The 27469-nt window shown below is 36.1% G+C and overlaps 1 protein-coding gene across 1 annotated transcript in view; it reads left to right on the forward strand.

Annotated features, from left to right (window-relative positions):
- Positions 1-27469, forward strand: part of LOC124159760 (calmodulin-binding transcription activator 1) — a 1175022-nt gene that overhangs the window by 1142658 nt on the left and 4895 nt on the right. Inside the window, exons 10-27 of the mRNA XM_046535673.1 lie at positions 2425-3774; positions 4237-4425; positions 5191-5317; positions 5833-6062; positions 8050-8222; positions 8655-8757; positions 9349-9659; positions 10375-10716; positions 11301-11434; positions 12720-12815; positions 15139-15206; positions 16782-16957; positions 18115-18296; positions 18967-19112; positions 19538-19728; positions 22323-22538; positions 22885-22959; positions 26287-26415. Coding sequence (XP_046391629.1) covers positions 2425-3774; positions 4237-4425; positions 5191-5317; positions 5833-6062; positions 8050-8222; positions 8655-8757; positions 9349-9659; positions 10375-10716; positions 11301-11434; positions 12720-12815; positions 15139-15206; positions 16782-16957; positions 18115-18296; positions 18967-19112; positions 19538-19728; positions 22323-22538; positions 22885-22959; positions 26287-26415 — 4238 coding nt within the window. The remainder of the gene's footprint in view (positions 1-2424; positions 3775-4236; positions 4426-5190; positions 5318-5832; positions 6063-8049; positions 8223-8654; positions 8758-9348; positions 9660-10374; positions 10717-11300; positions 11435-12719; positions 12816-15138; positions 15207-16781; positions 16958-18114; positions 18297-18966; positions 19113-19537; positions 19729-22322; positions 22539-22884; positions 22960-26286; positions 26416-27469) is intronic.

Here is a 27469-nt window from a genome sequence, read left to right on the forward strand (position 1 = left end):
AGGATAATTTAACACGAAAAAAGTCTTCCTTGTTCAGCCAATCTCCCGTAAGATTGCCCGCATTTTTCAAGAGTTGGTGACGTCATTGGATTTTTTTATTAAATTTGACAAGAAGATCCTTTCACTGAGGAAAGGAATCTGGGGCAAGATCGTAAACAGCAACGAACCACACAATGCATGACTGTGGAGTGGAAGAGATATTGTGACATGCTAGGTATGAGTTTATGACGTCATCAACTTATTTTCGAAAGGACTAAAGTGGTCGATTTTGCGCGGCGGATAGAAAGAGAAAAATGCGCCGGATTTAAAAATGGAAAAACGCGGGTCTCTTTATTTTTCGAACGCCATTTCAATCAGAAATAGCAAATTAATGTTGAGGGAAGGGTCTGTTTTTCATTAATACCAAGTTTTATTCGAATTTTAACCTCTATAGCTTCTGATGATAGCACTTGATGTATCTACTTAGACGCATTTACTTTTCTTGGTAATTAATGAAGGCCTGCGGTCTCTCTTCATGGCGAAAGAACATTGTAATCTCTTGTGAATGAGGCTTCAGCTAAAACCTTTAATACCACCGTTGCATTGTTTGGTGGGTACATTGAGTAATAACATATGGAGTGAAAGTGCTACCCTCTGGAATCTATACCAACAAGTGACGAGCGTCGTGAAAGATAGGTATGAAGAACTTGGCTCGGCTATACTTCCTATCAGACGACACGCTCTTCAGCGGTTGTCAATCGAACATCTTATCCACTCCTCTATTTTTGCTGTCTGTCCCCCTGTAGTCACCGAGAGGGAAAAAACGCGGGAATTGCAATTCCTTCCTGTCGCAGTCCATTGGTTACTCCGTAACTTCATGTATTAAATTACTGAACCATCTTCCATCATTTCATCGGTCAGTTTAAAGTTCAGTCTGCGATTATTTTTTTATATTTATTTTTGACTAATGTTTTATTTTCGCATACAGCTTAGTAAAATACAGTGATTTGTTCCTGGTTAATATCCTGGGTCAAAAAAGCCTTTCGATTTCGAGATTCGAAATCTTTTATTAGTTTCTATCCATTTTCCACTACTTAATCAATAAGAACATGGCAATTATTAAAAACAAAAGCTTTCATCTACTTTTGTTGCTAAAATTAACCAAGTGAATAATCAAGAAATAATATTTTCTATTTTCTCAAAAAAGTATTTTCTAATGTTGTCTATTTATAAAAAATTCTTATAAATATAGAAATGATCCTTTTTAGAAGTGTGTGTGATGATAATATTTACTATTCATTTTCCTTCATGATTCCCCTTGAAACTTATTCCCTATGTTTTAGGCGCCTCTATTATGACAAAAGCAATCGCAATATGCTCGTTCAATAGATTCACACCTTATTTCAAGCTGCTCTGGGAGGATGCGTTGAACTAAATAGGACGAAATTCACAAAAAAAATTTAATTCGATTTATTGAATTAAGATTTTAATTACTTCCGGTATTATAAACTTAAGCTGTACCATTTATGCTTCCGTTAAAATTTTATGCTAGAGTATATCCACTTACAGCTGAGATTTCTATATGTAATTATTTTGTGGACGAACCTCGTGTTTAAATCTCTTCAGGTCATTCTTAATGTTAATTTTGGATATGAATCGAAACATCATCGGAAGGTGTGGAATGGATTGATATCGATCATTACGTAAGCATATCATAAAGTTGTAAATTTTGAAGTTCTTGGAAAGTAAGAAAAAAATTGAAATCACGAGTTTTCTCTTTTCTTTCAAGAAATTAAATAACTAAGTATAACCTCGACGGACTATTTTCGAGGATAATAGTTAACTTTAATTTGTGTTTGTCCATTGAAATTTTTACTTCATATCAGTGGAATCATTAATTTTAAAGTAAAAAATAGATGAAAAAGTATGTAAACTGTACAAATATTGCGACTCTTGTCGAACGAGTAGTTCTTCGATGCCCTTTAAAATACTGCTATTTGTCTAAATAAATCTTCATGTTTTTAACAAACTTTTATGAGCGGCAAAAAAATTATAATTTAAATGTAACACTTTTAAAAGGGCATGCATATTTTGTTAATCGTTTAAGTTGAAATTTCAATGGAAATTTTAACTTGAACGTGGAAAGATGGCATGATGGTAAATGGAGTTATTGAAAAATTGAGTTTATGTGCTTTTTCCTTTCACTGAGATAAAAGTTGCAGTAATACTTTTCTTAGACTCGTAATGAATGATTCTTTTTTAAATCTATATTTTTACTATTTTCTGAGAAACTGATTTATGTTTGCACCTATTTCACCTTGAAAAAGCACCTCTTTTGTTTTAAGATTTTTTGTAGCATTGTTTCATTTTACTTTGACGCATCTCATGTGCCATCTATCTATTTCCGATTCATGTTGCCATTGGAAACTCGAAAACACGTTGCAGCTCTCGCTCCTCGGACACGCCTGCAACTACCCCGACTCGACCGAATTTCACTCGCACGAGATCGCGATTCGCTGCGACGACTGGACCGCGACAAACCTGCGTAGTAACCCGCGCCGTCTCCCACCGCAGGTGTCGTCCACGACGGGCTCGAGCGCCGGCGGCGGCGGGATGATCTTGGCCACATCCACGCAGTGCCTCTCCAACCTATCGCAGCAGCAGTCGGGGGTGGAGAACGCGGTCTCCCGGGCCGCCTCCACACCCCCGACCTCTGCCCCGCCATCCTCCGCCTCCGCCCCCTTGGTGCTCAGCCTGTCCCAGATCCAGGGCGGCGGGGGGCTGCTCATCCTCAACAGTCACGGGACCGGGGGCGGCGGAGGCGGGGGTGGAGGCGGCGGGGGAGGCGGTGGGGTGGTCTCTGGGGCCACCCCCGGCTCCGTCGCCGTCACTTCGTTCGTCTGCAGCGCCCCGCCGCAGCAGGGGTCTTCGCCGGCGGCCGCCGCAGCCGCTGCCGCCGCGGCCGCCGCCGCCGCTGCTGCAGCGGCTGCCGCCTCCGGGGGTAGGGGCGCGCGGGGGCCAGCAAAGGCGCTCTCCAACGCCATGGTGCAGAGCGAGAAGGCGGTGGTGCTCAAACAGGAGGCGATGGAGACCTCTTGCTGCCTGCCGAACGGAGGCGGAGGTCCCTCCGAGTCCATCAAAATGGACGTCACCAACGGGAATGTGCCCTTCGACTCTGGCTCCCCCTTCTCTGCCTCCGCTGACCTCTCTGACGGGAGCAAGCCGCCCCCGACCCCCAAGGCGATGGACACGAGCGGCGGAGACGGCGACTCCGGAGGCGGAGGGGACGTGGCCTTCTTCAACGAGACGCTGGATCTGTCTCAGGAAGATATCCAGAAGACCCTTTCGGCCAACATGCCCTCCTCTTGTGGGGTGGAGAGGAGGCTGGGTGGGAGCGGAAGCGGGGGTAGTGGGGGTGGTGGGGGCGGCGGCGGGGGCGGTGGAGGTGGGGTGCGAAAGGTTGACGTAGCTTCGGACACGCTGACCCTTCGCCTCCACACCCAGCAACAAGAACAGCAGCAGGCGGCGGCGGCGCAGGCCGCGGCGCAGGCAGCGGCCGCTGCTGCCCAGATGGCCTCCGCGGATCCCGTGGTGGTGTCCGGAGGGGCCCACGCGGGCTCGCGGGTCCATCACCACCACCATCACCAGTTCCACAGCCACCAGCACCATCTGGTGGGCGACGCGGCGGACCTCAACCCCATGGATTTCATAGACAATGACGTGTCTCCCCCCGACGACGATGTGTTTGTGAACTTGGACGCCTTCGACATGTTGGGTGATTTCCCTGAGCTGGAGGTTTGTGTTGCCTTCCCCAAATTTTATTTTTATCTTTCCTTAAGATATACTCTGGAGGCTTAGGAGTTCTTGGTTTAACTCTTGGTTGGTGGTACCTCCGAAAAATTTTATTTTAATACTTTTTCCTGAAAAATTATTCAATGCAATGCTGGTAAAAAAACATATTAAATCTAGAGCTGTGAGTAACAGATTAGTGAATTAATTACCTTGATTTGCAAAAAGCGCTTTGAAAAATATGCATTTCTGACCTTATTGAAAATATTGACAAAATTATGAGATTAAAAATCGCCTTTTGTTGCTTGAGAAAATGTTGAATAGCATCTCTCCTCTGACATCCATATATTTTGTACCCAAATCATTCGGTTCTTGCTACTTCCATGATATGAGTGTTCGTGGAACAGCCAACTTCTCTCAACGACCCTACTTTACTTGAGGCTTTAATAAAATCCTATTCACCATAAGGTGCTGGAGCAAAGCGCGGGGCAAATGGGAGGAGGAGTGGTAACTGTAGGAGGAGACCCGGGCTTAGGTGTCGGCCTTCCGGTGACCCCAACTTCAGATAAAACCAGCAGTCAATCATCCTCTAGAATGGACTACCGAGAAGGAACTGCGAACATCACTGACTATTCTCCCGAATGGGCTTACCCTGAGGTGAGTTACTTCTATACGAATTTTATTTTGCTGGATAATTTTTCTTCTTATTAAATTCCAGATTTATATCAGTATCTCCGCATTTTTTTTATTTTTAGTACCAATAGGGTTTATCAACCTTATTAGTCACTTCAGCTTCAATCAGTTTCAAAGACTAGACACCTAATTGATCTAAAAATTATGCATGAATGACCTGGTGCATTTATTATATTAAGGTCGAGAATCGTCCTTGATTTAAGCACTCAATTTTCTAAAAAAAATACCTTATTTTTTCCACTGTGGTGTAACAGAATTTTATGGATTGTAAGGCGGTGAATTTTTAAGTGACTCTCTTTTATAGGATGTTTCTTCGTGGAACTTATGTAATCCTTAGGTTTATCATCGACCTAATCGGTTATCTGAAGATAGAAATAATTCTATTTTATCTATGCACTACCATTGGTCACTATGAAGAAGTAACCATTCTTTTCGAATACTGTTTTATAAATTTCACCTTGTGATATTTAGGCTACATTTGAATAATCAAATTTTCCATTGTCCATAAGTTTTCAACATTCTAAAGCATCCATAATCATTCTAGATTTGATTTAATTTTGTGAAATGGAGCATTGATGTTTTGCTGAAATTAGTAAATTGATTTTTTTCAAGGGGCGATACCTTATTTACATGCCGTTCAAATTTTAACGCATGATAATTTTTTATTTCATAAACTCATTTCCATTCATCTTGTGCTAAGCATTTGACGTTTACTTTTATTTCTGATAGGGAGGAGTCAAGGTTTTGGTAACTGGACCTTGGTATTCCACCACTTCCCCGTACACTGTGCTGTTTGATGCTGTTCCTGTGCCAACGACATTAGTACAAAGTGGAGTCCTGCGATGTTTCTGCCCTGGTTAGTCACAAATTTTTCTCGATATTCCCTATTAAGTGAAGACTATCAGTAATACTTAACCTACTTTTCTATTATGTCTACCCTAACAAAATGTGTAACGCACGCAAAATTTTATCTGTTATATGATTTTGCGTGACTTTTTCTGTTTGCACTATGTTCAGTGGGAGAGCTACACTGTTTGTGACATTATTGTTTTCCTAAAAACCTATCAAAAACTTTCATCATGATTTACCTCCCTACCGTAGCTCCTTTTTAATTCCAACAACCCAGTTTGCTGTCCATAGTCTCATATTACCTGTTAACTATTAGTACTTTATTAATACTCAGAAGTCAAAGAATGTCGATGGCTTTGTAATGTGTATTTGTTTTGCTTGATATAAACGCAATAGTCTTGGTCAAAATGATATCTGCAAATAACCAGCTGCATGTAAAATTTGTGTTTATCTGAAGAGAGCTCGTTGCTATAATATGTTATTATCATATGTGGCTTTAATTTAGTGCAATTTCCTTTACAGCTCATGAAGTTGGGCTGGCAACATTACAGGTAGCCTGTGAAGGGTTTGTGATCTCCAATTCTGTGATATTTGAGTACAAAAAGCCCCCTAAGGAGGAAAGGGGCCGGGTGCAAGAGCCTAAGACAGCAGAGCACAGCAATGACAACTTGCTTCGATTTACTTTGCTCCAGCGGTTAGAAGCAATGGATAACAGGCTGCTTATCAAGCAAGAACCAGATGGTGCTGAACTAGTGAGTCACTTTTGCGTCAAAATTGAGTGTAGACTGGAAATTAATTTGTTCATCACATGTCGTTTTTTTTAATATTCCTTATTTTATTATTTAGTAATTTACGAAGCTGGTCCTAATAATGACATATTTTTCTTTGCTAAACAGTTACGTTAAAAAATAGAGTCAGCTCAAAAACGAGGTATTTTTTTATTATTTAGCTTCCTTACTTTTTTCTTCGTGGTGAAATTAAATCTATTTAATTAAAATTAAATTCAAGACAAAATTCGAATGCATATTTAAATGTTCATTGCGTGAATTACTTCACCCATGTCATTTTCACATAACAGAATGACACATGTCAGTGATTATTTATCAACGCAAAACATAATTTGTAACTGGTCTCTTTTTTCTCCTGAAAATTGTTGAAAGTTTTCCATGACCGTTACACTGTAATTAAATTTGGCTGCATCATCATTTCTCCCTGTAGCACCACATATCATGGCTAAAATTGGAGTATGTTTTCATGCTTATAAATTATTGACACGGACTTCTATCATTTCCTATCTTTATGGATTCCGAGATTTCATCCTAATATTACTGGAAAGAAGAAATTTTTAGTTAAGACAAATTCGTATATTTTTACCAAATCAGTTACAGCATTAATCACAATACTAATTATCGCTGTCTTATGCTGGATCAGTTACTTGACTGGCTAATCCCAATCAAGCTTGTTTCATACCTATCCTTGCTCATCCTGCAGCTTAGACTACTTTTGACGCTGTTGTGCGTTGATGGCTGTATAAAATTACGGCGCTCCATAGAAATATGCGTACTCCTGCGACAAGGTGTGGATTTCTGTTGATACCTGGACCTCTCAATATGTTGCCATCGGTTTTAACCCTCACATTCACGTTTTCTACCTCTCCTTAACAATTTACTCTTGTTTTTCTGTGTAACTGAGTAATAATCCGATCGAACCGAATGGCTGCTGGGTTACCTCAATCAAAGTAGCATGTGGATGGCTGAGGGCAGCTGAGTTTGTTAATATATGTATGTATTCAATAGTATGCTGATAGTCTGATGCATAAGAATAAATACCAAATGCGTGGCCAGTAGTTATAGTTTATTTTTAAAATAACAAAGAAATTCGTATCAAATTTTCACTGAGATTACACAGGCAAGTGAGCAACCTTTGTAATTAGTCCTTTTATGACACACTCTTTAATATGTACTGTTGATTTGTACAAAAAATAAGGATTTATACACAAAATCTATAATTTGTTCTCCCCTCAACCACATTTATCAATTTCTCATTATCCTTTAGTGCTTTATATTTAAATTCAGATTCTTGAATCAAATGGATGCAATTCTTAGAGGTTTGATGAAAAAAATTAACTTCAGGTGAATGTTAGGCGAAATCTTACTTCACATGATGATACTTAAGGCTCATCTTCAGGAAGAGAAAGAAAACCTGACATCATCTCATTAACGAGATTTATCGGCTAACTTAGTTTTTGGGCTTTATATTAAAGTATCTATTGCCCTGCTTGGGATCTATGGATTTATACCTTCAATACTTGAACTAGTATTGTTGTTGAGCTGAAAATTTTTCAAATATGAACATTCATGACCATTTATATCCTTTTTCTAGAATCTTTGTGTAATACAGCCAATCTTGTAAAGAGGAGTTTATGTTTTTCATTACTGGTAATAAGGCTCATTGCCTTGCTTGAGTTGATCACCAAACTCAAGGAGTCAAGGTTACTTATTCTCTCTCTCAAATCAATTGCTATTTTTCTATTATTAAAAAGTAAAATACCACTTTATTAACTTGAAAAACAAGTTTCACCATCTAGGATCATGTTGTAAAATTTTCTTCCTATTAATATTATGCACAAATATTGCTCGCACTTATCCTTCATTTATAATCTTAAAAAAATTAAATTTAGTGTAATGAAACTGAGAGTCATGCTAATAGGCCATGCTTCAATTATTTCTTTTCCTTCAGGTGGAAGGTTCAAGCCTGTTTAATCAGGGTAATTTTGAAGATAGAATGGTGACCTACTGCCAAGAAATGACCTCCAAAATGTGGCTGTCCAATGAAGAAGTGAGTCCAGCATGGTTTGAGAGCCATCGAGGGATGACACTCCTGCATTTAGCAGCTTCATTAGGTTACTCTAGGTAGGAATGACCATGCCTTTAACAATAACATGTCACTTGAATATTATCAGATTTTAATTTACATGCAAGAAGATACAAATATGGGTAGATGTGCACCTTCATTCATAACCCACATCACTGTACTTCAAATCTCTGCATTAAAAAAAACTGAAAATGTGAAATTTGGAAAGAACTAGTTGAATTCTGTGGATTGCGTATAAAAAGTAAGAATGAAGTAAGTAGTTATTTCATTTCCAAAAAGAAGCAGAATTTTGCCTTGATTACTTGCAGTTGCTATGGTGAAAAGTACTCTTCTTAGACATTTGAGTCATCTTTAGTTATACATATATGCAATTTTTCTTCTGTTAATCAGATACTGTTCCTGCTTTTTTGCTTACGCTCCTGATCTGAAATAATGTATTTTGTAACTGGAAATGATTGTCTTTTTAACAGGCTAGTGTGCGCAATGCTTCAGTGGAGAGCCGAAAACTCTTCTCTGCTGCTGGAGACTGAAGTGGATGCCCTCAGTCAAGACGATGATGGGTTTACTCCACTGGTGAGTGGGTCTTCTGCTTTGATTTTGGCTGCATAAATATTGAATTTCACGTCAAAACTCAAATTATATGACGCAGAGAAATCTCATATTCTCATCGCTTTGAATAATTTGTATTTTAATTGACCCCAAGGGGATACACTTGACTCTATGAGTTCAATAATTTGTGGATGATTATAAAATTGCTCCAAATTATGAAATACTGCACATATGAAATACTGCACGTATGAAGTATCTGAATCATTTCATTTGTCACCTTAAATCACTCAATTAAATATTTATTTCCCTTCAAATAAAGAGGGTTCTTTTTTGGAGATAAGCATATTGATAGTAATGCATGTGCAGAAACTAATTACTGCAGCATTGATCATAAACAAAAACATATTTTTAGAATGGCTCCTCTCTCAAAATGATTTTTATCCCTTAAATATTCTACATTTTATAGCTTATTATGTCTACGAATGTCGATTGCTTTTCTTTTAATTTAACACGTTGATAATTACTTTTTGTCGTGTTTTTATAATTCATAGTCTCAATCATGAAACTGATCTTCTACATGGCAGTGATATTTTTTCTGTTCTGATTTCTCTCCAGATGTGGGCTTGTGCACGAGGTCACAGAGAAACAGCTCTAGTTCTTTACCAGTGGAATCACACTGCGTTGAATTTGAGGAACCACATTTCCCAGACCCCCACTGAGTGTGCACGTTTCAACAATCACTTCAGCCTTGCGGAGGAAATTAACAGGCTAGAGGTAGAACACCATCAACAAATGCCTCCCCCAACGCCCACCCCTACCCCCAGTCCATTGCCCAGTCCATCGTATACACCAACCCTCATGTCTGATGACCAGCCTCAGCAGCCTGCCTCCGATGGAGTATTCCTCCGTCCTGGTGCAGTTACCAGGTATGATACAAATCCAGAAATCACATGCCTATTTACAAATTTTTAGTTCTCTAAAAAGTCTCCTTTATAATTCATTAGGTGGTCAGCCTATTATTTTTCAATCATTTTGTTTTTTTTAAATGGTTCATTTATGTTCAATCTTCTCTCCAAATTAGGCTTCTTTTTATCCAAATTATATAGAGATGATATGTATATAAATTCCACTGTTTATTAAATGTTTTTGTTTATCCTTGGTATTTGTAACTCTGCCCAAAATATGTAATTTCTTTAATCAAGATGTGTAGTCATCATTTGAATGAGAGATTTTAATTGGGTCATCCCTGGTTCAATGAAGGCACTTCCCCAATCATCAAATTTTCAGTTGATGGGGAGGCTATTCTGAAGTAGATTTTAAGTATAATTACAAAGTAAAAGTTTGCTGGATTATCCAAAAAAAAATGCACCAAGGTATTGAAAAATTCAAATATTTTGAATAGGTATACATATTATAATCTAATGAAAATTAAAAATCTAAAAATGTGTGCACTCATTTCAAATGGATACATTCTTAAAATTATTCTTAAAGGTCTATTCTCTTCAAAGTGGCTCACCATTTATAGTGTTTGTGGCACTATTAAATACCTCCTTTTATTCCTCTTGAGCTGACCTTGAGTGTGCTCTTAAGTAGCTTTGGCTGTTTGCATTGCCTTAATAATTGAATAAATCCGTCCTACAGAAGTGAGTCACAGAAGTACAAGATGTTAAGTATGGAGCTTCATGTCAACATTCCTCCCGATGGTAGTGGTGTCGGAGGGCCTTGCAGTTCTCTACCAAGTCCTACGGGATCCACCAGCTCTGCTGGTGAAGGAAGCACCGGGAGCAACGGCAGTGGGATAAGCAGTTCTCGACCCCACAGGCTTGCAAAGAGACCGTCAGTAGATAGCGGAATTCATCTTGGTACATCTTCTCTCTCCTCTTCAACATCTGGTCATATGAATATGGGAGATAACTGTAGTAACACCTATGGAGGCTTGAAGTTTAGAGGCCGCAGTGGCAGGGAAACACCAAAACTTTCTAGGTAAGTTTCATTGTCTGAAATTATCTCTGCTTTCTATTCATATTAAAAATTCTTATGTTTACCCATGGACCATCCGTGTCTCATTCGTCATGGTATGGCAAAATTGCTAAAGGGAATTCATTGCTAAAGAGAAGAATCGTAGTGTTATTGGTCATTAATTTACTATAATGATGATTTTTACTTTGTTTCCATTCTCTTTTCATTGAAAATTTGTCATTGTCATTCTCAAGAATCTTTACCTCAGATGAATAATTTTTTAAACTAGCAAATTTTATCGGCTAAGAAATGGACGACCCACAGACTTTCCTCTATATTGATTAGTTAGTTCATTCCTAGCTTTGATTAAGAGTAAAAAAAAATGGGATCCCATATTTTATGTAGCCACGAGCCAATAAGTAGTTCTCTATGAATTTAGAGTATTGGTTCTATTTATTTTTAAGTATATTTCACATTCCATTTTGGCCACAAGGTCATTGTGATAAAATCATGTTTTTTTATGCCTCTCTTATACCTAAAATGATTCTAATGAATCAAATGACACCAATATTGAATCGTCATTAAGGCTTTATCTCTTTGCCCCACAGGTTTGATAGAAGTATGTCTCTTCCCCTGAACTCCCCAGTCAATATTGTTGATAGTAGCACCAATGACAGTGTAAGTTCTGAAGGTCAAGATCTCTCAAGGATGTCTCCAGTGCGCAGAATGGATTTTGCCCTCTGTAAGTGCTTGTGTAAAGGCTGAACGTGTTAATTTCTTCCATTTTGTCCAGAGTTTTCCCTTTCAATCAATTCATATTCATCTGATCTGCCTGTCTCTTCTCCATATTCTTCTTCTCATCATTTCATTTTCCTCTTCATTATTTAATAGTGGAAAGCAATCAGTTGTTGATATAGAATGTGGTGAAAGTTGAAAACAGGTAAGTCTCACTGAAAAATTAGCATTACGCCACACATCTCACTGATAATCAAAAGAGCATGTGAAAAGTGAACATGACATGATTACTTCTTGAAGAGTAATTAGGTGATACAAATTCTTTAACATTTGGCAAATGACATCAATGATGTGGTAATATTTCTCATCAAAACGGTAATTAGGTAGTATCTACATGATTTGGCTCCATAAATTACTGCTGGCTGCTACCATGCATTGCTATGCTTTTGTCTTTATACCTTGGCATTATCAAACCAGGGGAAAACAAATAGAAATAGATTACTGAATAAAAAGCTACTTCTACGCATCATGCTTCATGAAAATTTTGAATTTTGATTATCCACTTTTGGAAAACGAACTGATGAACATTATGTTTTTTTTGCCAAATCTTGGCCATTTCGTAAGTGCTTACATTTTGCATTTTCAAATAAAATTAGTAGTTTTCAACTTTCACCATTGCACCTACAATGCCTTGCTTTCACTAAACCTATTAACTATCAACGCATCTTTTTATAATTACCCAGTATTTTGGAAAAATAAGTATTATTCTGGAGATTTATTTCATGTAATAAGTGGCTGATGTTTGAATTCAAAAACTGATTTGGCATACATGGCAGATACTTCATTGATGATGCCATTATGTTTTTTATGAAATTATTGGTCATCCAATGTAGTTATAGACACTTTTTATTTACTCATAGCATCCATGCATTGCAAGTACAATTTTGGAAAACTAAAACTTGATATTTGCAGAAAGCAGGCAATTATCATTAGCTTGCATGTTTATCAGTCCTCACTAGTTCTTTATAACGAAATTGGAACATTTTTTTCAACCTGCAATGATAGCAAATTAAGATACTACTGTGACCATGGAGCCAACAAGAAGGTCATTCAAAATATACCAACACCAGGATTTAACTCTCACTTAAAAGTTGTGTAAGAAGTGCGTAATATTCTATGGTCAGCAAATACTTCATCCCAAAATCCGTTCTCTCCCTATCTCAACCTTGATCCCTATACAATCCCAAACTGCCCCACATCCGATGCCTACCAACTACAACTGAATGACTCAGGCGAAGTGGTGACTGGTCCAAGGAGTGAGAGTCCAGTCATTGACGTTGAGGCGGTATCCGATGAGGAGTCATCGGAGGCCAAACAGAGTATCGTAGGTCAGTAAAATTCATATTTTTCCTCATCCTCCTTATGCTTGCTTGCATCCAAGTTGTATTTTAAACTCTTTCATCTTTAATAATTTTTATACTATAGTTGTAAAAAGTTGTAAACATGTAATTTACGGAAATTACTTGCCAAACATTTCTTAAGGGACCATACTCCTGTCAGAATATTGTAAAATAATTCTTAATTTTAGGAAATATCATTTTTGTAACTTTGTAATACTTTGGAAGAAGAGAACTTGAACGCACAATAACTGTTCATAGGACATTTATTGAGAAATTAATTTTTTTTGTATCTTCCCATCCAATTCAAAATTTAATTTTTTTGATTTCATAAAAGGGGGAAGTTTCCAGGTTAAATAGTGGGCAATTTTTTTTCTGTGCGGGTTATAGGGCTTAGGGAGGCAAAGCCATGCATAAAATTTTGGATAGAAGTTGAAAGATATTATGAATGCTCACTAAGACCATCTTTTGGTACTTTTAAGAGGGTTAAATTATTTTCTCTAGAAGCCATTATTATTTCAAAGCTCGTGTATGCATCATTCCCAAGAAAAAGAGGATTTATACCTTAAAAATAGTTTCTTCTAACTCACTGCAAGACCAATGACAAACATTTCTGGGAAGAGAAAAATAATTATCATTGATTACCTTGAAGTTTGATATTAGCTTTATCATTGAACTCATTGTTTAGGTAATATCTGTATAATAAAATAATTGCAAAGAAATTACTTTTGAAACCATATATCTCTTGGCCTTAATGTCACATGTATATGTCTACAATTCAGATTCATAGCATGCTAAATGTATAAATAGCACTTCTATGAATTCATTTTGTGGGATTAGCTTTTGATGATTCTTATCTTCACCACTAAAATATCATTATGTATTTATATTCCTGAGTAATCATAAACAAAGGATTATGGTCTCTTCTTAGATTTGGGTAGATTCAAATATAGGATGCTTGAAGATATTTTATTGTTATTCAAATTTCATCTAAGAAGTTTACCTCATTTTTGCACTTCTACTTTTTTCAAATTCTCATTTATAATTTTGGTGCATTGTCGAAAGGACTACATGACCAAGGTTTGTATTAGGCATAGAAAAATCAAAACTTCTTGATTTATCAACCGTAGCAAAAATATATTCAGGCAATAAATTTGGGTTTTATTGTGCTAGTTTTGGCTACAGACACATTTTAGTTAACACATGTTAGTCTTTAAAGTTTATGGTAGACTTGGAAACCATAACAATCTCCAAATATGTGTATGTTATGATGGCAAAAATATTTCAAGCACATTATGGAATTCTTCATTGTCGGTTTTTAATTGTAGCTTGATTTTTGATTGAACACTATGGTGTTGGTGCATCCTTAAGTTTTTTAGTGCAAAATGTTAACCATATTTTAAATTAGTAATGTTAAAGTTCATGTTTTACCTCTTTAATAAAAATAAATTTGCATGACAAAAAGAAATGAATCGTCAATAATTTGAGTGTTTTAGAGTATTACTTCTGATGGCATGGATGAAAGATTTTGTAATAAATGTTTTTTATTAGTTTTCCTTGTGAAAGACATCACATGTGGCACTTAGTACTCAGTCATTAAATTGTATGGATCCAAGTTGCAGACTTTCTAGCTTGTTTTGTTTCCCCTACACATCAGTTCATGAATTTGAAGCCTGTATCTTTTATCTGTGTCCATATTAATTAGTGAATCTGTAAAATTTTCCGAGGAAGAGATCCAATTCATTCCAGAAGCTGCTGGCCGACTAATTATCTTGCTTGAATCTTTATTAATACTCAATTTGTTGGAATATAGCTGTGAGTGTTGAAGTGACACTTTTGTATTGAATCTTACATGGAAAATTTTACTAATCAACAATATGCAATGTTTCTACAATACCTCGCATTCCTTTAGAGTTACATGCCTTTTATTTTGCATCATTAATTGTTGTATTTTTCATTCAATTTGTAACCATCACCAGTTTTAATTTAGCTGTCATTACCAAGGCCTGTACCAATGTATACTACATATTACAATGGCAAAGGCCTCAGCCAGTAGTAACTAAGCATTTCTACATCTTTTTGTTACCATAAATTAAAAATAATTATCAATCCCATGTATTAATAGCCTACATTTAGCACTATAAGTACTTATATAATTTGACAGTATTCTTTATCCCTTATAACTTAATAAGTTATATACCAATTACGTTTCAGTTCCTATTTTAAGAGTGAGTAGTGCATTAGATATTCAGTTTTCGTCCTTTTTTCCTAATCAATTACTTTTTCTTGACATAAAATTTCTTTTTTTCCTCAGGGGAGCAGGATGTTAGAGTTTTGGCCTTAGCTGAACAAATTATTGCAGCTATACCTGAGAGAATAAAGGTAAATCAATTAGAGGATTCATCGTCATATACATATGTACAATCTATTATTTATTTGCTCAATTTGATTAAATAGAACATCAACTTGTAGCTAATTATTTCAATCATTCATGTATATTTACTACAATCTTTAAATTCTTTTGTGTGCAAATCCATTTGAAATATTCCTTGTTTGAGAACCATGCCTTTACATTTCATTTATCATTCTGTCCTGACACAGTAAAAGGAGAACAGAAGTTCAAGAATTCTGCTAGAGGTCTATTTCTATTAAATTTACTTTTTTCACATGGACATATGCATCAACATGGAGGATTTAATGATATCATTTTCTCATGCAGAATACATATGTAGCACCAAGATATTCATGCTGAATTTCTTCAAACTTGGAAATTTATCCTAATGTTCAAAATAATGAGAGGCTAGTGATAATCCTTGTGTTAACACGTTGCGTGCGGATGGCGAGAATTCTCGTCATTTTTTTCCCGAACGTTCCGGACGGATGACAAAGATTCTCGTCATTTAGGCACGTCAACCTAAACAATTTTAAAGCGCACAATATGTATTCGTTAGTACGTTTTCAGTTGTTGTTCGTTATTCATAATGAATTGATGCATCATAGCGTTTGATTGGGTAAAGTTACATTCTAAACATTAGCTTTTTAACCATGTTCAAACCAAAAACATTACGCCCTAATAGGCACATATTTCCAATCTCAACACCTCCACCCAGAATCGGCGTTCCTAGGAATTTAAATGCCCCGGTACGCAACGTGTTAAAATAATAGTAATAAATTTTGAACATCACTAAATGAGACGATAATGCACTCACATTTAAGTGATGTAACCCTCCAGCTACATGATTTTTTTCGCTTTTCTGATTAAAAAAATGTATTTGATTTTAGTTGAGCATGATTAGGAGGTTCATATCTGGAGTTCTTAAAAAAGTGAATATGATTGCCTCCTTTCATCTAAAAAAAAAAGGTTCCTACTACGTCACCATTAAAGCGTTTCATAAAGGATCTGACACAGATTGTAAAGAAGAAATAAAATAAATTTACCTACAGATATTGTGAGTTATGCAGAGAGTTGACTGACGCCTAACCTGCAAAACTCACCGAATTATCAACTGGGGCACATAATACAACATATTTTGTTGATTTAGAGCATCATGATTATAATGTAGGTGAATGCTGCTAACAATTTCTTCATAATGAATAATTGTTAAATTTGATTAAATGCCTAAAGAATTATGTTTCTATTCACCTTACATTATTGTTAGTTGTGCAATGGAAGGCGGTTTTGTTAAGTCTTGAGCTCACCCCAATATACGTGAATTATGTATTAGTACAATTAATATAGTGGTAGCCCAGAGGGTTGCTGCCCTTCACATGCTGAAGACATATTTATATAATATACATAATATAAATAATAAATAATGCAAAATAATAACATAAATAATACAACATATTTTGTTGATTTAGAGCATCATGATTATAGTGTAGGTGAATGCTGCTAACAACAGTGGTTTTTAACTGCAATGCAAGGTTTTCAATTTGTGATGCAAATGTTATTTGCAGAATGAAAGTGAAGAAATGATGAGCCACGAGTCAAGTCCCCAACCAGAATCAGCGAGTAGTAGTCATTCAAGTCACTCACTTCCTGAGCCTTTCTTAGAACCAATGATGGATGAACCACCATCGTCATCTTTTGAACCTGTAGAATTCAACTTTGAATTCAGTGATCAAAATTACAGGTAAGAATTGTTTCAAATATGAATCTCAGCAACTCCTTCCTTTGAAGTTATATATTGATTTTAAAAAATCAAAAAATCTCTTAATTAGTCAATTTTGGCTAGATTTTTGCTAGCAGAGCAAAATTGGACTTATAGCTCCAAATATAACCTTTGCAACTATTGTGCCAGTCTTCCGTCACTAATAAAAAATTTGTTAAAGTATGTTTGCCAAGATTTGTTTTGTTAGATTTAGTGCTCATAAAGTGAGTTTGCTGGAGCTATTTTGTCGATATGGCTCTTAATGGGTAAAAAGAATACTTTCAGAAATGAGTATTTGAAGTGCTATGATAAAAGGAGAACTGTAATAGATATTTCTTGCTTAGTTCATCTAATGTTTATATGCAGTCATTGTGGATAGGAATTCCTTATTATCAAGTCATATTGTTGAGATAAGCTTACTTGAAATAAATATATATACTGTATTCCTCCGAATATAGTCCCCCTCTGAATATAGTCCCCCCCCCCTAATTTTGAGGGTTCAGTTTCGGGAAAAGTTAAAAAAATGCGTTTGAATATAGTCCCCCCCTTTACTTTTACCATGGGCATTTTTGGAAAAAAAGGGGGGACTATGTTCAGACATATACGGTAATACGATATCAGTTCATATAGAATAAGCTCTCTCTTGCTTAAAAATCATCCTGTCATTCAAATAAATGAATGATTTTCTTTAGGAGGGTTTAAAAAGATGAGGGGTCCTGGGGTAAATATTGCTCCACAGCAGCTGTGTGAGGAGGGTGGAAAGATGCATTCTCACCTCTAACTCACGCTTTCATAGCAGTGAAGTTTTCTCGGGTTTCACACCGGGTCAGGTCCTCCATTTCTCCTTCCAACGTTTCGATGAACAACTCGCCCATCGTCTTCAGGGATGTTGGAAGGAGAAATGGAGGACCTGACCCGGTGTGAAACCCGAGCAAACTTCACTGCAATTGTTCGCCGGGAAAAAACCAAAAATTATATCATGCTTTCATAGTCGGTCAAATTGGATCTGGCAACAATACCTATTTATCTCTTCTGCTTGAAAGTCATGTTCTATTTGTTGTGTATATCTTTTTCAGAGGGCATATATTTTTTGTCAAATGTAATTGAATTCAATGAAATCCTCTCTAACTTTTTTATAGGTATTATGATGTGGGGACGCCTAGCTCCAGTCTCTCTCCAGCATCATCTGGCTGTCTACAAAGCCCATGCTCATTCACCCTTGATTCTCCTACACCTCCGCCCACAACCGCAGACTTCTGTGAATTCTTCCAAGCATCAGGTTCCATGTTCGAAAAAGATTTTTCCAACCTCACTCTATCAGGTTAGTGGTTATGTAAATGAATCACGTTTTGATTGGTAATCCTCCTCCTCTTTCAGTCATCCCAAGCATGGATCTCAAGAGTTTGATTAGGACATTTGACTTTGGAGCCTAGACTAACTCTGTTTTTAATGAAAATAAATTTATTAATTATTTGAAAGGTATTATTTCCATATACCATTTTAGCTTCCATAAGTGGTGCTTAATTTGTACTCATACAATTATTCCAATTATATAGGTAGCCCTCATACTGCCATGGATTGCAAGTTCATGCTTGGAATGCAACTTAAAATATACTTTTATAAGGTTGATCCATTGATGAAAGAACTAATATGGCTGTTTAAAGCCTGGAATATTATTTGTGGAACTCAAATTTAAATATAGAATGGTGTAATTCTGAGATAAAGTTAATTATACATATGAAAAGGGTGAAAAGTTGATTTCACCCTCAGTGGACTTTAGATTCTGCTGTTACAATATTCATGTGTTGAATATGTATGCTATAATTGACATTGTAAATATTAAATAATTTCCTAAATTTGAAAGAACAAATTGTATATTTAGGGTTCATTTTCAGTAAAAGAACCAAGTGCCTCTTTAATTCATTAAGTATAAGTATAAGAGCTTTCAAGAAGCAATTTAAAATACACTGTTTTATCCCTGTCATTTTTAGATCGAGAACAGAGAGAGTTGTATGAAGCAGCAAAAATAATTCAGAAAGCATATCGTTCCTACAAAGGTCGCAAGAAGCTTGAAGAGCAAGACAAAGAACGTGCTGCTGCAATTTTAATACAGAACTACTACCGTCGATATAAGCAGGTGTGTGCAAAAATTATGTGTCTCTTCTATACAGAAGTAGCCCCTCATTTATGTATCATTTTATTTCTATTTAATTGTGCTCTGATTTTGGGTTTTTTCCTTTGTATTCCTTCCAAATTACCTTTATCACATTTTTACCTTCAAAATTTTTTTCCACGGCATAGTTTTATGTTTCATTTCAGTCCACGTGTTTTTTAAATCGTGAAGTACTGAATTTGAGAGAGTGAAAGTTTCTGATCCTCTGCCATATTCTAAATGCAATTACCACTTCATTTGAAGAATTGCCAGACTATGAACTATGATGGTTTTAATTTACAGCATGATTACCTCAATAAGGACTCAATTCACCATTGAAGTCTCTGAGATAACTGAGAAACCTACCTCAATGCTCTCTTTCAAATTCCTTTCTTTTCTCTTCCTTCCAGTATGCTTACTTCAAGCAGATGACCAAAGCAGCAATGGTAATACAGAATCAGTTCCGCAGTTACTGTGAGCATAAGCGTTTCAAGAAGAGTCAGGAGGCTGCCGTTTGCATCCAGAACTACTATCGCAATTACAGGGAGCAGGAGAGGGGCAGACAGAGTCGTGAGGGTACTCCCACGGGTGCTGGGCTCAAGTAAGTCCATTACCCAACGGACCCTCACATCCTCCTCTTCCTTCCCTGACCCAACACCCACCCATGTTTGAAAGAAAAAAAAGTACCCGCACCCTTGGATGGCGGTCAGGGGCTTTTGCTTGCATTGTTGTTGTTCAAGTGGGTGTGCTATTCAAGTTATCGATGTCCTTATTTTAATTCATTTTGAGCATAAGGTTTTTTTGTAAAGGTATAGTTGTCCGAATGCCCAGTGCACAGCTAAATTGTGTCAGAATGGTAGTTGGCAGGTGTTGTTTTTTGCCATCAGTGTTGCAAGAGCATATGTATACTAATTTATTGGCTCGACATGCATAGATGCCATTGGTGCTTTACAGATTCTGTGTCTTTAATTTGCCTGAATCTGTGTATGGCTTCATCCAATAGCAGCCAATGCATGTGTAGCATTGCAAGGCGTCTTCAAGTTTCTTGTTTAGGCCATGGAAATGGCTTTGGGCTACTCTTAAAGAGACTGGGTGTTAATTATCTTGCATATTATACTTTTCCAGTCACATTAGGTGAATAAGGATTCAACGTGTTCAATATATTTTTATTGAGAGATGCCCTAAGCATTTGGAATGGACCAAAAAAAATCTTAAAATAATCAAAATTACATCAATACATATATCAATTGCCAATTTCCAGCTTAGCTGACTTAGCTTACTCAACTGTAGGTTATTATATATCTTTACATTTATCACAAGATCATGCCAAAATTTTTCCCCAAGAATGGTTTTAGCGGGCGATTTTACTTTTAAAGAACTTTTTGTTTCCATCACTGGAGCTTTAGGGCTTGCTGGATTGAAAAAAAATCTTTCCAATTCTAGTGAATGGCCTAAGAAAAGTATCAAAAGAACTAAAGGATAGAATGTAAAGAAATAAGTTGCAGAAACAGATATGTATAACTATGGCCTTCATTTTTGCAAACACAAATTTTTGTGATTTTAAGCGTAAAATGGTTGCGATATTTAGGGTTTTTGGATTCTTTAGTGACTTTTTCTGCTATTTGAAAAGGTTTTGGTCATTTTGCTACTTTTAAAATCTCAAACTACAAATAAGAGATTTTTACCAATTCCACGATATAAGTGCAAACCACAGATTAAAACTCTGAATTCTTGATGATGCCACATTAAGTCATCCTAAAATTCTCCATCAGTGGACCATGGGTTTTATTTTATCTCTACAAACTACAAAAGCGTAAAGGAATACTACTAGAAGTGACTCAGCAGTCACTTTGCATACTTTTGGGGCAGATGCATTCAGGGCCTAACTCCGCAGTTACTGATACATATAGTGCTCTGAGAGGAACTCCCTGCATTTGAGCAAGGTGGCATATATTGAATCAAAAGTTTTCAGGCTGCACCCTCATTCTTAAAGTGATGAGTACGAGTGAATCAAATGTAATAGTTGAATATTAGGTGATTTATTTTACTTTACATTTATGATGATGATAGGTAAAGAATTAAAAAGCCAAATAGTTGAGAAGATGAGACATTGACAAGAAAAGGGAACATTTTATAATTGAGAGATATTGAAGTAGCCAGGGGACAGAATATGAGGGTTAAACATAGCATTTTTAGATCAAGGTTTGGAGCTAAAAATAGCTTGATGATAAATGGAGGAAAATCCAGGGGTGTGCTATGATTAACAGAGAAAAATGTTCTTAAATATTTTTTAGGTGTTAAATAAATGAAATTCCATTTTTAAATTTATCATTAAATATAATGAAGTTGTTTTTCAATCCTAACTCAACTCATTTTTATACTGTGCAATCATTTTGCTTATTTAATAACAAAATATAAAATTATTAATATTTCCTATGAAATAATATTTTGTTTGATAACATAATACAATAATACAATTGGTTTTAAACACCTTGGCCTTTAGTAATGTTGATAAAATACAGAATTTGCATTGACAAATTTTGGAGAATATTTTGAAGTGGATATATGCTATCATTTTTAATTAGTTGGTAAAATTGTAAAATGTAGTATTTAATGTTGCTATTTTAAATTTTACATTAGACTTATGGCATTAGGTAATTAAGCTTCTTGTGAGAATAATCTGTGTTAGCTGTGCCATCCTGAGCCATTTCAGTTCCTAATGGTTGGAATTCGATTAAATAAAATGGAATGATTGCTTTCCTTCCTCCAAGCACCAAATGTTGATTTTATGCCCAGGCTACATGAAACCCTTGAGTATAATTTATATCTTCCCCTGCTGTGCTATAACAAATGTGGCATACCTTTATTTTCAAGAATGCAAGTCTCTCAATCCTGAAAGCAAGCCCCTAACAGATGCCACTATAACCTTGAATCCACTATCCATCTCTCCCTTCCTGCTCTGGTGTAGTTGTGGTGGTGTTTTCTGGTTTGTCTGAGGTGCCAAGCAAAATTTGGTCAGTGTCTTTCCTGTTGGGTATGGCCTGTGTCACTCGCACCAGTTAATCCCAAAACTGTCTGTCCTGTTGGTGTATCTTTTCTCTTCATACTCTTAGTGTGTGCCTTTTTTGTGTTTGTACATGCATCTGTTTGTAAATGTGACCTGTATAAATAAATGGCTGCATGGTTGTGGGGCAGCAGTTGTCTGGCTGCTGTGGACAGGGTGCCTCGACTGGAGATGTGGGGGACCTCGGTAGGTAGTGCTGGCATTTCACCCGGGTGCAGGCCCAGCTGGGCAGCTCCCGAGAATCAAGTGATGTCCAACGGTGTGTCTGATGCTGGGTGGCCCATGATTTCCCATTACCCGTCTCTTTTTGTACCTTCTTCTGGCCGCTCATCCAGTCTGTTACACTCGTAAGTCATGTACCTTAGAATTGTTGCTAGCCTTAACGACACTCCTTGGCATGTTTTTTACCTTCTCAATCAGCATGCTAGAATGAGCTTTGTTTGGCACCAAGAAAACTTTCTCTTCTTTCCTCTCGTTGATTACCCATCATTCTAATGCATTCCAACCTCTCTTCCTACTAATCATGAATACAATTGTATTTACCTTTTGCACTTTAAATTATAATCAGAGCTTTATATTGATGCTGTAGTATTTAATAAATTACATTCTTTTAATGCATACACATGAGGTTTTGATACTTATAAATGCCCGAGTCCATTTCAACTATTCATCCTGCGTTTTACTAATTGACAGAAGGACATATTCTCAACGGCGGCAGCATCAAGCAGCAAGAAAAATACAGCAGTTTATGCGCCAATCTAAGAACAAGTGAGTATATGCATTGTTGAATTAAGTAATCAAGGTAATATGAGATTGGTATGGTTATTTACTCTTTTTAAAATTTGATTCTTTGAAATATTTCACCATCAAATTCTATTAAACTTACTCTCTTCCATTCTCATTTGCAGTTTGAATTAAAGCTATCAAATTATTGCAAATTGTGATGCATTCTTTTGTTTTGATATAACTATTATAAGATCATTCCACTCAAAATCCTTGTTTCCCTATCAAAAATAATATTGGCTGTATTACCATTCCCATTAACTTGGGGGAAATAAAAACTATGCACTTGGTACGTAAAATGGGTTTTAACTCAGTATTTTACCAGAATTAACTAGAAGTTAGATATTTTTTAGCAAATTTCTGAGGCATAACTCTGGACTCTATATCTGCAATGAATAACTAGAAGAGCATTTCATAGTCCATCATCCTCTGTAGCTAATCAAGAGATAGCCTCAAATCACGTACAATGGTCATTTTTTGCGTGCATTTGGAGTGCTGCAATATTAGCAGTGTGGATGGCAACCATTTCCCTTCTTATTATAGCACAAAGAGTAACACATCATTTCACTTTGAACTTCACTCGTATAAGTTCAGTTATGGGTGAACAACTTTGTTAAAACGTCACCCTGCATGGTGTGTTGAGTGCATACAGGAGCAGCAAGATGAAACGGCAACTTCAAAATATTCATTAGCAAATCTTTTTTACATCATATTAACCTGACTCATTGAATCTCATATTTGCTTGAGAGTATATTGAAGGTGTTGGTATCGCCATATTTCCCCTGTATACAGGCAACACGTAATGCATCACCAGGTTGGTGAGATGAGGAATCCCCAAGCAAACAAAAGTGGGATTCCAGGAGAATTACCAGTGTGGAAATGGTCATTCATGATTATTCAAATCATCTGCTCTTTTTCTTTGGGTATTGAAGTCAAAAATTCATTCATCACATGGTTTTATTTATATTTTAAAGAAATAAAATCAATTCAATTCTAAAATTATTGATTGGTTGAAAAACCTGCAAGGTTTTCCCAATATTTCCTTTCTTCTAAGATATCTATATTGATATATTATTTTTTTAATGGATCAAATATAGTAAACCCACAAGTGATCAAAGGAATTTCTTTTTCCCCAACCAAAGCTGCCGAAGAACTTGGGTGAAACAAGTACCTAATAAGAAATCTGTTTTCTCCATTATCAACGATAATTTCCTATTTTTCATCAATACAGTTTTTTTATTGATATACTTTGTATAAGTTAAATCAGACATTCAGATCATTGGGTTATATTTCATGCTCATTTGACAAAGTTGTTACATGATTTTCTTGATGCTATAAAATGCTCTTGTAATTGTATTATGTTTGTGAAAATATTAAGTAGCAAGTTTCTTTCTGCTCCAGAATCAATGATTTGATAATGGTATCAGCCTAATTCTTAATACTATTTAAAAATAGATTACATTGTGTGGTAAATTGATTTTGATAACATTTCCTCTTTAATGCTATCAAAGTTTGTGGGATGTTAGCCCTGGAAATCCAGTGAGTATCACAAAAGGTAGTCTATAAATATCTATTTTATATTATCAATAATTAAGCTTGGTAATTTGATTAAAATTTTTATTTTGGGCAGCAAACAATAAATAAAAAATAATGAGACCATAGATTGTGAAAGAAGCTACTCGAAGGAGCATTTCTTTTACATATATTGGACTGTCAGAAACATTAACAGGCATCTGTGACAAAGAAATGGCTATGAAGTTCAATTGAGGGGAGCTGCAAAAGAAAATTCTGATGAAATGAATGAACAAAGTAAATGCTACTTTTGAGTTTTACAAATAAATTGATATTTTGATGCCATGCCTCTCTGTTTTGTATAACATGCCTCTGGCTTATATATCGTGTCCTCATATCAATATGCTAAATTTGTGGCTCCCAACAAAAGATATATAGCATGTTGCAATTGACAACCAAAGGTTTCACTGTTGGTGATGAACCGTGAATTGAAAGGTGGTCTGTTATTTCAGTCTCCTTCCTCATCCAGAATCACATATTTTTCTGACTTGATTTTTCACAACATGTGAAGCCACTTCCTCTAAGATTTTTATGGAATAGCACATTTTAATTTAATATGTGTCTTGTAGCATGTAACAGTCCATTCACAAAAAGCTGGCTGACAATTAGTAGCCTACTGTGGAGATGGACCAAGTCCATCTCAGGAAATAGGGCAAGCAGGATTTACCAAGAGGGGAGCTATGGGCATAGGTTTCCTGGGATGAAAAGGCAGGGGAAAGTAGGAGAGGATGCTTCCCCATCAAATCTGTTTGTCGACTTGTTTGCACTCACACATTTTCCAGAAAACAAAACTATGTTGTAATAATTTTGATTTCTGATACTTTAATTGCATGGGATTGGTAAAAGATTTCAATTATTCTCATAAATAAAAAATAAAGACACTAATCCTAAAATAAATATACACAAGTTTTTAAATCATATTATATATTCTCTTGCAAAAGGCATTCTAATTGGATGGCTGGCAGATACCCCTCCAAAGTTTTTCCTTCCTTAACTTATTTATCCTCTCATGTGACATCATTGGCCATCTTTTTGTGAATGAACAGTATCGATTCACATCATGAAAGGCCCTCTGTAAAGGTGGCATGATTTATATTGATTATGTACGTATTACTTTATGCTGCATCATGCTGTTTCTCCTTAGATAAAAAAAACTCCCATTTTATGAGCTAAATTCACAGTTTTCAGTTTAAAATATTAAAATTACAATATTCATTATCATTAGCTTTAGTATGCTTCTTTTTAGCCTACCCACTATCATCTGACATATTTATGACAAAGGATAAGTGATTTTGGCTTTCCAAAGTTTTGATGAAATTCTAATTATGATTGACACAGAAAATTAGAATTTTTGTAGAGGGCATTTATATAATTGCTATGATATATGTAAGTTAATTTCAAAAGAAAAATTCAAGGCAATTTATATCAAAGTCAGTGTTTCTTTAGATTAACACAGAATTTGCAGTTACCTGTTTCTATTAATGGCCATATTCCTCATGGATGAAAAGAGAATGAGGGTTCATTTGTTTATTGGGGAAAAATATTTGAAGACCTTAAAATGAAAATATTCATTGGTAGATCAACTACAAAAATGTAAATGTATACAAATTTGAAGTTGTACATGAAACTAAAAACATCCACTTAGAGAATAGGAAAAACTTGGTTACCAAAGCAAATGGTTCATTGTCCCTTGGAATATGTAGCCTGGAAGTGAATAACTCATTTCTTTCCTTCATCAAGATTGCAGAGAGAACGTGCCTTGGCAGCCGAAAGAGAGAGGCTGGAGGGCCCGTCATCATCCACGGTGGATGCCCAGCCAAGGTTGCACTCTCGAGACAGTTTGGCCTCCACCGATCTAAGTAGAGTTAGGTAAGACTTCGTTGGACTTATTTTGAAGATAAAATGATTAACTGGGTGATAATTACCAGAGTAGCAAATCAACTGATTGCATCCTTTATTGAAATATGCATCATAAATTGGACGGAGGATGTTTCAGTCATGTCACATATCGATGGCTAAGTTCTACCAACACGTATCTCAAAAATGGAAACTTTCCAGGAGAGCAAAAAACCGATTACATAATTGTTTCTAATTGTACGCTAAAATTAAAGACCAAAAATTCATAAAACGGAAAAAGAACCACACATTTGCCAGAGTTGTTTTTTCCTTGAATTTTATTTTTTTATGTTATTACACTTTGTTTAAGATACCTACGTCAGGCCGGCCAAATTTTGAGATACGTGTTGTTAGAACTTAGCCATCAATATATCAGTCTATTAATGATCACTCAAGGCTAGAAGCCACGGTAGATTCAAATTTGTTTGACAAAATATCCTCCCTGGCCCCAAAACTTTTGAGAAATACAGCCTTGAGTGTACCTCCTCCAAATGCCCTCCCCTCAAAGTTCATAGCCTTAGCTGATTAAATTTTCCTCCTAAAAATTTCTATTTTTGCATTGAGTCCCTTTTTTTAATTCATGTGCATATCACAGGATGGCTTTGGAGGTGACAAGAGGTGTAAAATTTGGATGTATTTGTTAAAACCAAGGGTTGATGGAGGACAGTAATATGTCGCATATCAGCTTGCTACTTTATCATCAAATTTACATTTCATATAACCTTTTCCTTTGGATGATAATATCTTGGATGGAGATATGTCGTGTAGAGGATAATCTGCAAATATGATGCATATGAATATGATATTGATTTTACATTGCTGATGAAAAATCAGTTATCAAAAGAGAAAATCATCAGGCACTTGCTTTCCATCTTTCAGTATTTTATCCTGAGACATTCTTTTACCTGCATTTATAGTATAGGTTAATGTAGATGCATCTGAAGAGAGGGTCATCACCATCACGTAAAACATTGAAATGTTCCTACTTATACACACAATGATTCCAGTCAAGTAAATGCATGTACTG

This window comes from Ischnura elegans, chromosome 5 (assembly GCF_921293095.1).
Source record: "Ischnura elegans chromosome 5, ioIscEleg1.1, whole genome shotgun sequence".
Lineage (NCBI taxonomy): Eukaryota > Metazoa > Arthropoda > Insecta > Odonata > Coenagrionidae > Ischnura > Ischnura elegans.